The sequence below is a fragment of the Anser brachyrhynchus genome, assembly GCF_964034855.1.
Source record: "Anser brachyrhynchus genome assembly, chromosome: 14".
In the NCBI taxonomy this organism is placed as follows: Eukaryota; Metazoa; Chordata; class Aves; order Anseriformes; family Anatidae; genus Anser; species Anser brachyrhynchus.
Genome location: NC_137709.1, coordinates 451,262 through 467,042, shown reverse-complemented (window position 1 = coordinate 467,042; position 15,781 = coordinate 451,262). Strand labels below are relative to the sequence as shown.

The following is a 15,781-nucleotide window of genomic DNA, read 5'->3' as shown; positions in this document are numbered from 1 at the left end:
CAGACCTCAGTCCAGACAGAGCAGGCATTAGAAAGGTGTTCAGAGGAAGACCTTTGTCAGGAAGGGGTAAGTACCCAGGGTGACACACTGAGGCATACCACTGCCAGGCTGAATGACAGAAGCAGCCTTTTCTGTTTGACAGGCTCAGACATCCTGTTCATTCTGTCTGTTTTTGGAGCAAAGCCTGGCTGAAAGACTTGCCAAGGGAGTCCTGGGCTCTGTGCTGGCCTGTGCAGTGTATGAATCCAGTCACTGAGGCATCACAGCTTCCCCCCATAAATAGTCCTGTCCATTTGTGAATGTTAGCGCTCCATTAGAGCAAGCCAGAGATACCAAAATGCAACTTCATCAATCCAATGTGTATGTACAAGCACTAGATCCTGCTCTGCTAGGCCTTATATACTGAGTGTTCTTGTCCACCCACCTGGATGCCATCCTGCGCAAGGTGCTCTAGGTGATCCTGCTCAGCAGGGGGCTGGACTAGATGATCTTCAGAGGTCCCTTCCAACCCCAACCATTCTGTGTTTGGCCTTTTTAGCCACTTGGAGGACTGAAGCAGGAGAAACGCTCTTCCCTGGGTTGTCTTCTCAGTTCTGCTAGTGATTTAGCCTGTAACATAGTCATTTAAACTCTCCAGACCTCGGTTTCACCCTTAGTTAATGATATGCATCTGATAATTGGTATGAGAAATAGCTCTATACAAGTTTCTCTTTTTTTTTTTTAATGTATTGTTTGCAATGGATAAGAATAGATAGCATGCCAGTGTCGTATTCTTTCTTGAGTTCTTTTTTTTTTTTTTCTGTTTAGTACTCCCCTAAAACAGCGAGATCCATTGAATAACCTATTCCAGTAGAGCAATCAAAAAATTACTTGTTTAGAATATTTTAAGGAGCAGTGCCTTTGGACAAAGTCAAAATGAAAACAAAAGAAATTTTCAGAGACTTTTTTTCAAAGAAAGAACTCCAGAGTTAGTCTGAATTGTTCTAAGGAGATAAAGTTACCCCAACAGATTTCAGAGGAAGTTAAACAAAGCAAGTCCACGCTGTCTGCTTGAACCGAAACATAACCTAGATAGATATAATAATTTATCCTGGAGTGTCATCATCTAATGCCCAGTCCTGCCTGCTTGATCCTTCCACTCCATATCTTCAACCTGATAACGTTCTCAGTCAAGCAATCAGGAGCCTAGGCAAGGTATTCCCCACCATGCCTCTTTTTAGATAGATCCACGCATTGGGCAGAGATTGAAGCCAATCATCTCAAAAATGTACTGTGAGCGTTCAGTTGAGTGAAGGGAAGGTTGTTTTTCCTTACTAAAAAAATCAAACAGCTGTAGTTTTTATACCAGGATTTCTGTTTGTTCACTATATCACTTTTAACCATTGTTTGTTCCTTCTTTTGCTTTTATCAGGTTTACAACTTTTTTTGGGGGGGGGGGGGGGGGGGGAGCAGAAAATTTTCTGTTCATTGATGTAGCTAAGACACAGAAAGGATAAGAGTAAAATTATTTCTGCTGTTTTTTTAAATCAATCTGAATGTCAGAATTCGCATCATCTTTCCCAGAAAACAGGTGGTTCAAGTGGAGATCCTGCAAAGGCACAGCACACCTGAATCATATTCAGATGCACAACATATGTGTATTGTATATCAAGTTAACAGTAAAATCCTCATCAGATATCTCCTCTCTCCCCTTGTGTTCATCTTTGTCCTCACAAAACTCTCTCAGACACAAACTCAAGCCATTGACCTATTTAAGTATAGAGAGAACTGTTCCAGGGCTGCTTTCAAGCTGCTAATTCACATGCTTTAAGCTAGACTATGCATGCAATTTCTTATTTGCCACAGCTGTCCAGCACCTCCCCAGAGCCCTCCCTCTTGACAGAGAACTTCCATCATGATTTAACTGAAAAGAAGATGCAGAGCAGACTCTTCCTGAAGATCTCCCCCCCCTCCGAGACACACTCCACCATGTAGGTGTGGATCAACAGCCTCATTTATACACCAATTTGTTTCACAGGAATCTTTTAAGTAAATAACTGATAATAACATGGTGTCAAGTAGTCATTGTGATCACACAGGATGGCACATTATGCACCGCTCAGGAAGGAAAAGGGCTCTTGACAGAGGTATCTATCCTACATACACTGCATTAAAGCTGAAACATTTTTCAGATGGAGTGTTTTACGAAACACCATAGAGAAATACCTAATTCAACCATCAAAATTAAAGACTTCTGAAATACCCCAGTGTATGAAACACGGAATGCATTTCAAGCCACCCATAAAAATAGTTTCACTTGACAACAGTTATTTACAAAAAGCAACATTAGGAACTCTTCTTAGGACCAAAATGCAAATACCCACAAACCCTGCCCCTTTTCTCTATTATCCAAGCCTTTCACAACAAGGAATTCAATACTTAATATTAAGAATACTCTTGACTAATTTTGGAGAAAAAAGAGTTTAAAGACTCAAGTTGGCACTGAATCCCTCATCTGAGGGGTTAAAGATCCCATAGAACCAATTGGAGAACAGTTTATGATTAAATCCACTTTCTGGCACCCTCAGCAAAGACAGCATCATGAGACTCATCTGTGAGCAGAAGACAGCACATGACACCCCCAGAGCAACACTGGCAATACTGGCCCATATCCATGTGTAACTTAAAACACAATTTGGCTCCTAATTTCTTCTTAGTACCTTGGGTGTGGGTAGCACCACGTAAAGTGAGACGTACCTTGTCAGTGACTGGGTTTATCTCCCCAAACTAACTACGGCTAGGGCAAGTGACAGAAAGTGCTGTGACTGGGTCTAGGAAAGTAGCATTGATCCTGCAGCTCTTTTGGGAACGAATGTAGATGGTTCACAAAATTGCCCGATCGTTCACATGCAGCACATGTGCATGCAGTCATATCACACCAGATTATACATTAGCATGAAAAAGGACTCTATGCGAGAAGCGCCACTGAAATCTCAGTGAGATGTAGACCCGATACTTTGCATTCCTGCCCACCAAACACCAAGTTCAAGCGCTGTCAATAGCACCTCATTTATCCCAAAGAGCTGCACAGCTGTTTTGCTGAGACCTGAAAACAGGCTTTACTGAATCAGTGAAATAGCACGGACAACCAAACGCAGGAACCGCAAGAAATGATTTTTTAATTTTCTTGGAAATATACAGATGAATTAAGAGCCCCGATTACAAACTACATAAACTTGTAAAACAATAGCTAGAAAGTCTTCCCTTAAGCCAGACCTGCTGCTTGCTAGTTTGCAAAATTAGCGCAGACTTGATAGTAAAACAAGCATTCCCAGAAACAAAATCATTTTCTGCTAAGCCTTCAAACGCCTTTTAAGCTTTTTGCCGCCGTTTGAGCCTTCTGCTGCGGTCAGCAGCACCGCTAACAGCCGCTCCCGCTGTCGGCGGCCACAAGCCGATTTCTGCCGCCGCGCCCCCCCCGCGCCGCCCCGGGCAGCCGGTACCTTCCGTGTGGCAGCTGCAGGACAGGATGGAGGTGGCAGGCCTGAAGATGTACGACAGGTAACGAGAAAAGCATTTCATCTTCCGAAAACGGTAATTAAGAAAAGGTAATAAAACCATGTAAGGCTAAAAAAAGAAAATCACTAGAAATCAAGGAAAACTTGCGGCAAGCCCGCCTCAAGCCATGAGGATTGTTCCGGTTTCCAGACGGCCTACATGGCAGGGGCAGGGGCTCGGGCTCGGGCTCGCCGCGGGGGCTGCCCGGCGGGGAGAGGCCCCCGCGCTGCCGGCCCGGCGGAGCCGCCGCGGCCCCGGCCCCGGCCCCGAGGCGGAGCGGCGCGGCGCGGAGCGGGGCCGCGCTGCTGACTCAGCCCGCCCGGGCGGCTGCCCCCGCTCGGCCCCGCGCGGCTGCCCGGCGCCGTTCCGCAGCGCCCCGCCGGCCGCCGCTCGGGGCCCGCTCTCGGGCGCATCGCCGCCGAGGCTCCGGGCGCACCGCGGCGGGCGGCCGGGAAGCCCGGGGCCGTCTGCGCTCCTCGGCGCCGCGGCTCGCCCCGTGCAGGAGCGAAGCCCAGCCTGACGACTCCCGCGCCGAGGGATTTCCACGGCAACGCTGCTTACCGAGGGACGCGTTGCCCCGGCGGGTCAGAGCAGCCCGAGCCTGGCGGCTTCACGGCATCTCTCGCTCAGCCCTCCCGCATTCATAAAGTATTTTGAGAGCGGGGAGTAACCAGAAGATGAGAAAGAAAAAGAAAAGAAACGCAAAAGCCCAACACCGCACTTAGAAGCCACAGAATGCCGGTTGAGTCATACAATAAAGATACTTTTTACTATATTCTGGACTTTCCTGTAGCAGTGCTCTTAACCCACACTCCCCAGTACCCCGTCAGACTTGCACTATTTAAGTGAAAGAGTTTTAAATCAATCTTTCTCACGTTTTCTGCAACTGCAACACGGTTTTTAAGGCAGAAATATCTCACAGCTGAACGCACTCCAAACTCGGCACCTGCTCTGTAGCAGCCTGCTCAGGTGCACGTAGTGGAAAATATCACAATATCAGGAGGGCAGGCTGCAAGGACGTAACATGATAAGTTGCTGATGCTCAAGCCCCTTGTTTTTCTGATGTTTAATTACTCTATGAATAAGTATTTTGTTTTAGGACCAAAGCACTCAACACCGTTGCCTCGTGGAGCACTGAGTCAGTTTGTTGTTTGGTTTCATCATCCTGCTGCAGTCTAATCTTGCTGTCATTATCAGATGACAGCACAACTGTGTTTTTACTGGAGAGATGCAAAGCACCTGTGCCAGTGAAGAGAGACGCTTTTCATTTCACTTTAATCTCTTTCTCTTTATTCAAAATACCCTCTCCAGACTTGTAAGGAAAACTGCAGGTCTGGGCTGCAAGCCATGCAAAGCCCTCCTGCTTAGGGAGGAGAGCTCACTGCAGTTGCATCACACAGAAGTGAAGGCTGCAGATTAACTACTATTGAGAATCACAAGTCCATCCCAGCAAACAGGTATGAAGGTAAAAGAGACAGGATTTTATAAAGCACTCTTCATGGCAGCTACCTTTATATGTTTGTATATGACTCACACAATGAGATTATTTAATAAACCATTCTGGAAACATAAACCACTATATCTGAAGCAAACACTGCTGTTTAACTGCACCCAGAAACCACATTCAGGTTTACCCAAGAAAGTGATAAACATTATCTCAAGTTGAAATTACATAGCAAAGTTAGGTGCGGTACACGTGATTAAACCATATCACAGATGCGAAAACTGCAATTACATACCTCTAATGATCAAAGCATTTCAGTTACCATTTTCACATACAACAAAACCTGGAAAAGACTATGAATTTCTAAGCAGTTAGTTGACTAAGATTCTGGAGCCAGGATATCTGTGGAGAAGGCTAGGCTACCCCAAAGCTACATCAGCTGAGAACAGTTCTGGAGAAACCATTCACCTTCTACAAAGAAAAAAGAGCATGTATTACTCTTCAAGTTACAACTTTCCCATCCTTAGCATGCTGCTTATGCTCTGCAGGTGCATATCATGAGAAGTAGTCAGCACACACCGTGGTTACCTGAGGATGGAATCTTCCGAGCCACACTGCCATACCACAGACACGGTCATTCACTATGCACAGACCAACCTGCTGATTTTCTGGTGTGGGTTTCCACACCAGTCAACACCCTACTACAACCAATATCCTCACAGTCACAGTACTGAGTTCGTGTAACTCACTGTGGTAGCAAAGGGATAGAAGTTTATTCCACCCCTGGAACTTAGTTAAATAAACTGTGTGGTATTGACCTGCCTCCTATTTCAGGAAGGGAGAATAAAAATGACTGCCAGTCCAAAACCCTCAGCTGACCAGAAAGGGGCTCTCTTTGCCTCTGTGTTTAAGAGTCCAGAACGATATTTGTCCTAGCTCTGCTTCTTTGGTCACTCTCACAGCTTCAGGAGGAGGACTACATTTCTTCCTCAAACCCTGTATCTCTCCTCTCTTTATGTCTGTCTTTTTAACTGTATGTGTGTGTATATATATATATATATATATACACACACACACACACATATATATAATCCCTGTAGTTTCTGTCTCTACCGTCTAGTTATGCATGTAGATACATCACAGTCAGAAGTTATTCCAGAGGCTCTGGAATAAGTTCTGTCCACACAGAGCTGTGCATTGACTTGCTTAAGGCTTACTCAGAAACTCAGAGTCAGCTTGAAATAGAAGCCATATCTGAGACCTACACATAGGACTGAAGTCTGTAAATGTTATGCCTCTCTTCCACCTTCTATGCCGATGTAAATAGCTTGCATTGGACGACAGGAAAAAAATATTTTTTCCACTTGAAAGTAGACATGAACATTCCCTAAGAAACAGATTAATTCCACTTCATTAAAATCATGTACAGAAGAAGGGCAATCACTATTGTGGCTTTGATCTATTTAAATATTTATAGTCAGTTTTTACGTTCCATTAACAAACTGAGTTTCATTTCACATGCAAAAATCAGGATATTTATTCAAGCTCAATTAGCAAGCAACACAAAAATGAAACCACAATGTAAGAACACAAGCCAGGCTCTGAGTCAGCTTGGTGAGCCTGCAGACAGTCATGCAACACTTAAATCTTTCATTTGGAGCTATTGGTTATACCGTTGGATGATATGGCAAACACAGACAATTGGAAGCAGATGTAATAAAAATCTCAGGTGCACTGGAAACGGCTGTTGGTCACAGCAGCTTGCTAGGACCTGATGACATTCCGATTGTAAAATATTCCAGACACCAGGTAAAACATCTGACTGCCTTAGGATCATTTTAACCTAGCCATTACTGTTTACGTGATATTTCTCCACTTGATAACTTTGCTGTATATATGTTTTACACCTGAATAACTTAATATGACAAAGATTGAAGTGCTGAATGCCTGCATGCCAGTCATAAAGCCTGCAGCAACTGTATGGCTGTATTCTCACAACAGTGGTAGTTCTACACTGCATATCTTGAGGCTCAAGCGAACTAGAGGAAATTTGACCTCTTAAATTTGCACAAATCTGGTGTCTACACCTGATTGCTAATTATCATTACATCAAAATAAGGCAAGATCTCTAAAACTGGTTTCCTGTTAGTAGTAATGAAATATAGTCAAAGCAGCGTGGCACACCAAAGAGAATCAGCAACATCATTTACTTCACATTTAACATTGAAAGCACTGTGTTTGTTTGAGCAGCTGAAAGATGTCCCAGGCCTCCCATCTATGCATAAAAGATCTCATTCATCCAGACAGTTGTGTTAGAAAGTTAAAGAATCCATTAAATCACTGGTTTCATCAGGACAAGCACTACACATTATGATACCATATTCAAAGACAAGGAAAGCAATAAACAAGAAAAGAACAAAACGATAAAGTTTGTGGGTATCTCTGTTTGTGTAGGTTTATGTGTGCATGGAAAAGAGCAAGCATACAGAATTATTCTCTGCAACACTTTAAAGCCAGAATGACACTGCGTCCAGCTGAAGTAGGCAGGCTTTTCTAAATTTAAAGATGCAGAACACCATAAACATAATAGTAGCATCTCCTTTCAACTTACTATACACAGCTGCAGGCATTCCAATAATTAATTAAATTGTAAATTCAGGATGCTTGGATGTTAACCAGAGTCCTGAAGGTCAGAAATGTGCCATAAACACTAGCACAAAGCTAACAAGCTAAAGATAAACTTCTGGTAAAGGGGAGGCATCTGTGATATCAACATACATTTATGATACTTTTTATGTGTATGTACATCTGTACACATACATGCCCATATTGTCATACAAACACAAAAATGGCATAACAGCCAAAAGCTCAAACCCATACATAGAAATATTCTCCAGAACTTTCTGCTCAGTCACGGTGAGGCCATTTGTGCATGTTGATGAGATCTGAAAGACCGATTTGACCACCTTTTCCTTATGGGTTTCACTGAATATAGCCTTTAAAGTATTATCTATCAGCCTCTTCTGTCCTGTGACTCCAGGATACCCTGAGAAAAAATTGCAGGAGCCTTTCCTTGCCATCATGTCTCTGGATTCCTTCAGCTTATAGCCTTCAGTTTATAACTGCTCTGCACATTGGAAGACAGAATTTCACCATTGTTTATCTGGTCACTCTACAGCACAAAACCATTGCCTGTACTGGGAGGGTTAGGAGAAGAGGCATGTGACAGAGAATTCAGTTATCTATGAGGGTTAAAATACATATAGGGAACAAAATGTGAAATGGGGGGAGAAATAAATTAATGGATTAACGATTGATGCTGTAAAAGAATGGAAGATGAAAGTGTGAAATGAAAATAAGAACATGTAGGAAAATACCCAGTACGAAGCTGAACACAGAAGAGTCATCCTATAGGAGGAACAGGACAGCATGAAAACATTCAACTTTAAGGGCAGGAAAATTGAATGGGTTTATTTCTTATCAATTGTCCGTGTTTTTTGCAATCTACATGTTGGCTAAACACAGAATGGGTATGCTTGTGGAAAGAGAAATGCCTAAGTGATTTAGGAGCACGAATCATCCTGAAAGTTTCTGGGCATGAAGGGGGATGTCTTGGACTCCTAAATCCCCCAGCCACCTGTGCTAACTCCTCCTACATAGATATCTGTGTAAGTGTGCACAGTACAGTTTATTTTAACTCCCAATACAAGAATGAGCAGCAAGTTAATACTTATGTCACCCAGAAACAGAACCCAACTGATTCCTATAAAGGATGTTATGGTGGGAGAGGCTGTCTCATAATTCCCTGAAACATTCATGTAAATAAAAGCTCAAAGCCAAGGGAAAGTTATTTTAAAGACTATTGATACTATTAAACCAAAATACCTTCAAACAAATATTTTGTAGCAATAGCTAATATTAGTTACCCATCTCTTTAGATGCACAAATATATAATGAAAGCAGAAGAGAAAAAAACTGTAACTTATCTCTTTGCCAGCAGTTTCACCCAACAGCATGCATACAAACACCTTGCACATCGGTTGAGGCAAGAAATACATGACAAACAAGGTTTTTCTGATCACGGCAACAAAAAAGGAAAAATAAACCCACCTTCTGTCACCCCAATATCAATAGTTCCTTTTACTTGACTAAAGCACCACAGTACATCCTGCATGAAGTTTTCAAATCCTGCCAAGGAAACATGCAGAAAGAAGATAAGATGTGATCACTTTTGTATGTAGCTTGCCCTTTTTTAAGCAAACACACACACACACATATAAATTGGCATATAAATATCTGCAATCCCCACATGAAGAGAAATATTTTCTCACCTGGTATCATTCTTCCATATAAAATGCAAAGCTAACTCTGCAAAACTGAGAACATTATGCCCGCATTATGAATTGCCCATCTGTCTGTTTTCTCCATACCATGTTAGGGCTGTTTCAAAAATGGTGCAATTGGAGTCAGTCCCCTCTACATCACTGGCAGCATCACAGAAGAGTCAGGAGGCCCTGTAGTCATAGCCTTTGTCACAGCCTCTCTTCATCAGAATGCTAATGGCCCCAATCATTTCCATCACTGTTAAAGAGAGAGTGAAACAGACAAAAAGATAACTACTGCTACTACAACTTTATTTTTTTTTTTCAATTTATGGACAATCTAGTTGTAAACTGCTTGGTAACAAATCCCATCAGAAGCCGCCTTACAGCACATCAGAATATTATCAAAATTTGCCTGGAATCAAAAGGGCACTGTAGTTGCTTTAGAATAATACTACAGACATATCTATTAGAACGCACACTAGTAAGCTGTAGCTCTCTCACGTTTTTGCTACTGTTGTAATACTTTGTTAAGACACTCCGAGAGAAATTCGGATTTTATCTACTGCTCCTCATTTTCTTGACAGCTCAGCAAAATTTGCCTTTATGTAATGCAGCTTTCACTATAACACAAAAAATCCACAGCCTCAAAAGACAACTTGCTTCCTTTTATCCAAACACACATTTTATCTCAAAGCACTTGCCAAACAAGAAGAAAGAAGCACAATGAAAGAAGCTAGTCAGTAACAAGTAGTATATAATGCTGACATGCTGAGCATAAGGGTCTGAAAGCTCAGTCACTTGAAGCTTCTCTCTGTGAAAGAACAGTTTGGTAAAAACATTTGAGATCTTATCTATTTCACTTGTCACTGTTTACATGGTAGGAAATTTACAGTTAGGATCAATTCCTAGTACTTTCAGACAGGGAAGTTTCTCACTGCCTGGAAAATAATGATATATTGCCAGTAGGAAAAAGTACCGTAATAGAAATGAGAAAAGATTTGGGATTCCTCTGCATTACTAATGCACTAGTGTAACTCTCTTGCTGGGTAACATCCAATGTAAAGTTTAGGATTTATTTTTTTTTTATGTTTCATGAATTTCTTAATTCTCAACAGAGAAATTTTGGAGTTTGCCAGTAGAGTCATTTCCCAGAAGAAATGCTGTTTTTTAAATCAGAAGATAGGAGGTCTTCCAGATGTTTACACACTTATCGAAACATGAAGGAAAAAAAAATTTAAAACTTGTGGGTTGGTTGTTTTTCTTTCTTTTCTTTTTATTTATTTATTTATTTATTACCAACATTTGTCTTTCATTTAGCTGTGGTTTTAACCGGAAGGTGTTGTGCACAGCTGAGTGCTAGTGTATGTGAAGGGAGTTGCTGATCTTGAGTAGGTTGTCAGCGACAGTTGTCCATGCAGAAAGGGAAGCCAGGTAGCCACAGCTGAGCTGTGTGCGGTGCTCAGCAAACGCGGGCCAGGCCAGGACAAATAGAGGACCTTTCCTAGACCCAGCAATGCTTTGACAGTCAGATATCAAAGGTACAGTCTTGACAGAGAGGGAGAATACAGCACTGGAGTCCTTTCAGGTGGCCTGTTTGGTTTCACCATGACTAGATTCACCCATTAGGGAAAAAATTATAATGCTGAAATGGATTCCTTTCACAACTGACGGAGTTTTTCAGATTGCCAGGAAGATGACTTTTTCTAAGGGAGTATGTTTCCCTGGCTCATGTTTACTCAGACTTCTCCCTGAAGGATAGGAGGGAGAAAATTTATGCAAGTCAGTTCATACAAATCAACAGCTGTTATAGCAATTTTTTTCCACTGGAGATTTGAAGTGTGAGTTATAAAAACTGGAAAGCAAACACGGCAATTAAGCCCATCTCAGACAAGAATATTTTTATGTGTGATTTTCTTTATATGGTCATGACAATAATAAGATCACTGATTCTCTAACCTAAGCAAATCAGTAAACAAATACCTCTTTTTCTAATTATGGTGATAAGGTTTATGTGGTCATTATTTCCTCATTGTTTATAAGATTTTTACTATTTATTGTTTAGACACTGGAGGAACACTGTAAGGGTTAGACCCTCATATTACTTTGATAGTTATCATTTGATAGCATATCTTCAAAAGACTGTGTTTTTGTTCAGTGAAGAAGTTAATGACTCGCTGTGTTCCTACTTGCTTTAGTTTAAGTTACGGAGTTTTGTGTGAGAGTGGACATAAGTATTTGCAGTAGGAATTGCCAAGCTCCAAGTTAAATCTGCCGCATCACCATTACTTCTTCCAAATAACTACCAGATTGATATGAGCCTCTGATCCTTATTTTTTCATTTTCTAACCTGTTAATGTTTTATATTGCAGCTTTATTAATGCCAGTTTCGCTTGTATGATAGATGTCTAACATTTTTTATTTATATTCACTTACTAACATTTTGCAAAGATTTCTGTGTATATAAACACATCTGTCTCATTTTATGTGGTTGTTTTGAAGAAGCCACAATCACTGTGTTTGATGACATTTTCTCCATGTTTTCAAAGCATTTCTCATGCTCAGCTGCTGCTGGAGATGTTCATAAAGGGTTTTCTGCAATAGGGATGGGAAGCTGGATATCTGAACTCTTCAAAATGCTAAACACCTACAAAAGAAAAGCCATTTATTTCATTATATAAAGTCATGAGCATGTGATGATGCACACTGTTTTTACAGCTGAAATGTAACTGCTTCACATGTGTCCAAGACACTGAGAAAAGATCTCCATTTGTAATCTCTCACTCCAATGGCATAGCCTTCTCTTTTCTCTAACAATTGAATTCAGGCAGATATATTAAAACATGCCTGAATAACTGATCAACATCTTCTCAGCATTCAAGTAATCCCTATATTGTTGGATGTAAATTTGCTGGGAGCTTTGCTGGGAGCCCAGAAATAATACAAAAAATACAGCTGGTTAAAGATGTACCAGCAAAGCCTTATTAAACACTTCCAGGAACAACTTCCCTTAATCCACAGCAGAGTCTTGGGGAAAAAAAAAAAATATATCATCAAAAAGTATCCCTGAAACCTGGTCATGCTTGGATAGCACACGCTGGAGAGGGCATGACAATCCTCTCGCTCTCACACCAGACTCTGTGCCTGAAATGTCTGCAGCTATCTGAGCACTCATGGCCCCAGGAGTACTGCTTTGGAGGTCATGGTCGTGGTCAGACATTCTGACAGCAGCTCACTGTAAGTTTATGTCTGACGTTGAATCACAGAGGGGGAGTTTGTACTGAAGGAAATAAATTCAAGGGAAAGCTGAGGGGAGAGGGAGATGGTGAGGATGAAATATCTGAATGCAGGCAATGGAAAGATTGAAGTTTTCTGGCAGCTCTGTAATGCTTGTTAGAGATCAGATGGAAGGTTCAATAAGAGCAACAATGCTCACATCAACATGCTATGCAGTTTGCAGAGTTCTGCCTAGAATCTTCCCTTTCATAGGCATCATTGTGTTTTTGTTTTGTTTTGTTTGTTTGTTTGTTTGTTTGTTTGTTTTTTGCCCAGCAGCTTTTGCCAGGACTTGTTCCTGTCCTCAGTCCTGTAGTTTTCAGATTTACACCAGGGATCATTTATTCCTGCTTTGTGCTGGTAGTGCTGAGAGCAAGCAGACAGGGTTTCTTAGCCCTTGGTACCTCCTGGCTCCTGCAGCACAAATACTACAATATGTAGAAACTAGGCTGGAAATACAGCCTTTAGTAATTGAGTTTGCATTTGATGTGGAGGACACATTGATTTAAGGAATGCTATTGTATTTTTTGTGCTTTATTGCTGAATTCTCTTCAACCAATTCCCTGTGAACCATGTAGAGTTTGTATGCTACCCATCTTCTGTAATTCTTGGACTTGTTTCTTTTAGAACACCAATTCTTGCCGGGAGAGGATTTCACTAACAAAGTACATGTCTTGTGATTCTGATGTATAAAAAAAAAAAAAAAAAACTCCTGCAAGCTTATTCTCTCACTTTACTGCATGCAAATTGAATGTTCTTTTTATTCTAAGGAGCTGAAGAACTCCTCAAAATCAAATGTGCTTGGGGAAAAGCTGCACATGAATATTGACTGGTCTTCTGATGTCCGCTGCTAACTGCATTGCATTCAGTTTTGTAACTAAATGAGTCATGAATGTTGTGTAACAGTGGGAGAGCATCTATTTGAATTGACAGTCTATTGGTGCTGATGGGACTGGGTGATGTACACAGAAAGAGAATGTTCCCCCATGTGTCTGAGGGGGATATGTAGAAGTTAAGAGGAGAAGTAGCAATAATTTTACTTTCCAGCCCACCTAAGGGTACATGATGTAACCATAAAACAGAACTGACTTTGATGTGCATCTGTTTTCACTGCTGTAAAACTGAGCTCAGTATTTATCAGAGTAATTGTTAACTTTTTAGCTCCTTGGAGCAAAACTGTTACAAAAACACTATTTATTTTTTCCCACATAGTTATTCATGAAGTGTTCATTTCTGTGGACACATACTTAAAACTTATGTTTCCATGATCCGATTTTTCCCCTAAGGACATTAGCTTGTAGTCTGAGTGAGCCACCATCTGATAGATATGATTTTGTATATTTACATTTCCATTAAGGGAGAGGGAGGAGAGCTAGAACAAGTCAGGGGTTTGGCAAGGGGAAGCAATTCTGGCTCAGGGTCAATAAAAGTTCTGTAGTAATTCTTTGCATTCTGTTCTCTAGGAAAAGTGAAATCATGTTTCGAATGGTGTGCTTGGTTTTGAGTTCTCCCTGGCTCCCTAGGGAAGTGTTGTCATGAGAGTCATCTCTGATCTGCAGCAGAATTAAAGGTTTGGAGCCTTTGGGATGCAGGGAGCTGCAGAGCCAGCTGTTCAGTCCTCCAGCTTCTGCTCAGAGCTCCCCTGGCAGTGTGCTCCACTTCCATGATGGGTCCCCTGGGATGTCACTGCTCATCTGGGACATGTGTTACCCAGCATGTCTGTAAAAGCCTGGGGACTTTATCAAATGATGTATTTTAACTTGCTGGTTTACCCTATCCCCAAAACCTCCCCTGATGTGTAGGCTGGAAATAAAAAAAGCAATCTGCAAAAGTGGAGTTGGTAGGGATTCCTGAATGACAAAAGTTCACAAGTGAAAAAAAATATTGGTACTATCTTTGCCATAATGACATTTCTTTCTCTGATGGCTGCTGGAAGAGGGAGCATTGCAGATCTTTTCTTTTTTTCAGGAAAAAAAAAAAACAACAAACATGTTACTACATTAACACTGCAGTTTCTCTTTTGCTCATTTTTCAGGATAAAGGTAGTTGGAAACACAAATGGAAAATGTGATGCCCTTCATCATTATTTCTAACAATTCTGTCACAAATCGAGACTAGAAAGGCAAAGAAACCTCCAGTCATTCTGATTCCCCTCTTGGAGATACTGGAGTGGAAAATGGAACTTTGCAAATCAGCAGCTGTCTCTCTGTGATGATCTGTCCCTTTCAGATTTGTTGCTTGACTCTTGTGCTTGAATAACAGACCTTCCCTGGATTCTCCTCTCATGAGGTACTATTTACAGTGCCACAGTGACATGAAGCACAGAGCTGCATCTGTGACCCCCCAGCTGCCTCGATCTTCTGTGCAATGTTCATTGCTCTCACTCCCAGCAGCACCATACATCCCCAAGGAGTTCGTAGAGGTGGACCATTTTGACATTTGAGGATGAAGTTAGTAATTGTATCTGTCAAATATATACTAAGAAACTCTCCAACCCCTAACAGGGCTTTTTTTTTCATTGTTTAGTTTATCCATCCTTGCCTAGAGCTTTTTCTAAAAGCTAAAAAGCTTTTAGAAGCCTTTTACTGAAGAAAATGCGTGATGTTGGCATGGTTTCACAGGATGTGCTGAAGACAGCGATGTTTTTGTGCGGTCATACTCGAAACTGTGCGCTTGGAGAAGGCGTCTCCTCTCAGGAGACTAAGGATTTTGCTTTTCTTTAGCTCTTCTGCTTTTCCTCAGCAAATCCTGCCTCTGACGGCTTCTACAGACCCTTGAGAGGAGCCGCCGCGCCCCTCCCCGCGCTGACTCGCAGCGCCCCGCGCCTCCCGCGGCTCTGCGGGGACCCCTGGCGGGCACGGGGCGGCTGCGGGAGTCCTCCGCCGGGCGGCGGCTCGGGGAAACCCGGTGGGGCAGGTTGCGATGCTCAACCCGCCAGCTTGAGGCTCGGCTGGCTGTGCGAGCCCGTGTCTCTGCCTGTGAACAAGCGGCCACCCATCAGAACTGCAAAGCATCCTAAAGGCCTCCAATTCACTAGAATTTGGGCGCTCGTGAAGGTGAGCCCGCTTTAACCATAAGATGCCAGCAACGGATACCAAAATCTGATGTATAGAGGACAAAACTCAATGCTAAACACCACCAGAGGGCTACAGCTGAAATAAGGATGCTGAGTATAATTTCAATTATTTTAGGGCTTATGGGT

The 15,781-nt window shown here is 42.0% G+C and overlaps 2 protein-coding genes across 3 annotated transcripts in view; one reads left to right on the top strand and one right to left on the bottom strand.

The window, feature by feature from the left end:
* PPP2R2B (protein phosphatase 2 regulatory subunit Bbeta) overlaps nt 1-9,468 on the bottom strand; it is a 102,754-nt gene extending 93,286 nt beyond the window's left edge. The window contains exons 1-2 of one of the 2 annotated variants that reach the window (XM_080555251.1): nt 9,313-9,468; nt 9,092-9,169 (exon numbers count right to left, since the gene is read on the bottom strand). In XM_080555251.1, the coding sequence (XP_080411377.1) occupies nt 9,092-9,169; nt 9,313-9,322 (88 nt within the window). In that variant the 5' untranslated portion in view covers nt 9,323-9,468. Of the gene's footprint in view, nt 1-3,482; nt 3,805-9,091; nt 9,170-9,312 lie in introns of those variants that run through there. The other variant, XM_080555250.1, reaches the window with a different exon arrangement.
* A 4,462-nt stretch (nt 9,469-13,930) lies between these two features.
* STK32A (serine/threonine kinase 32A) overlaps nt 13,931-15,781 on the top strand; it is a 37,047-nt gene continuing 35,196 nt past the window's right edge. The window contains exon 1 of the mRNA XM_080555255.1: nt 13,931-15,635. The gene's annotated coding sequence lies outside the window, so the exon portion shown is untranslated. The remainder of the gene's footprint in view (nt 15,636-15,781) is intronic.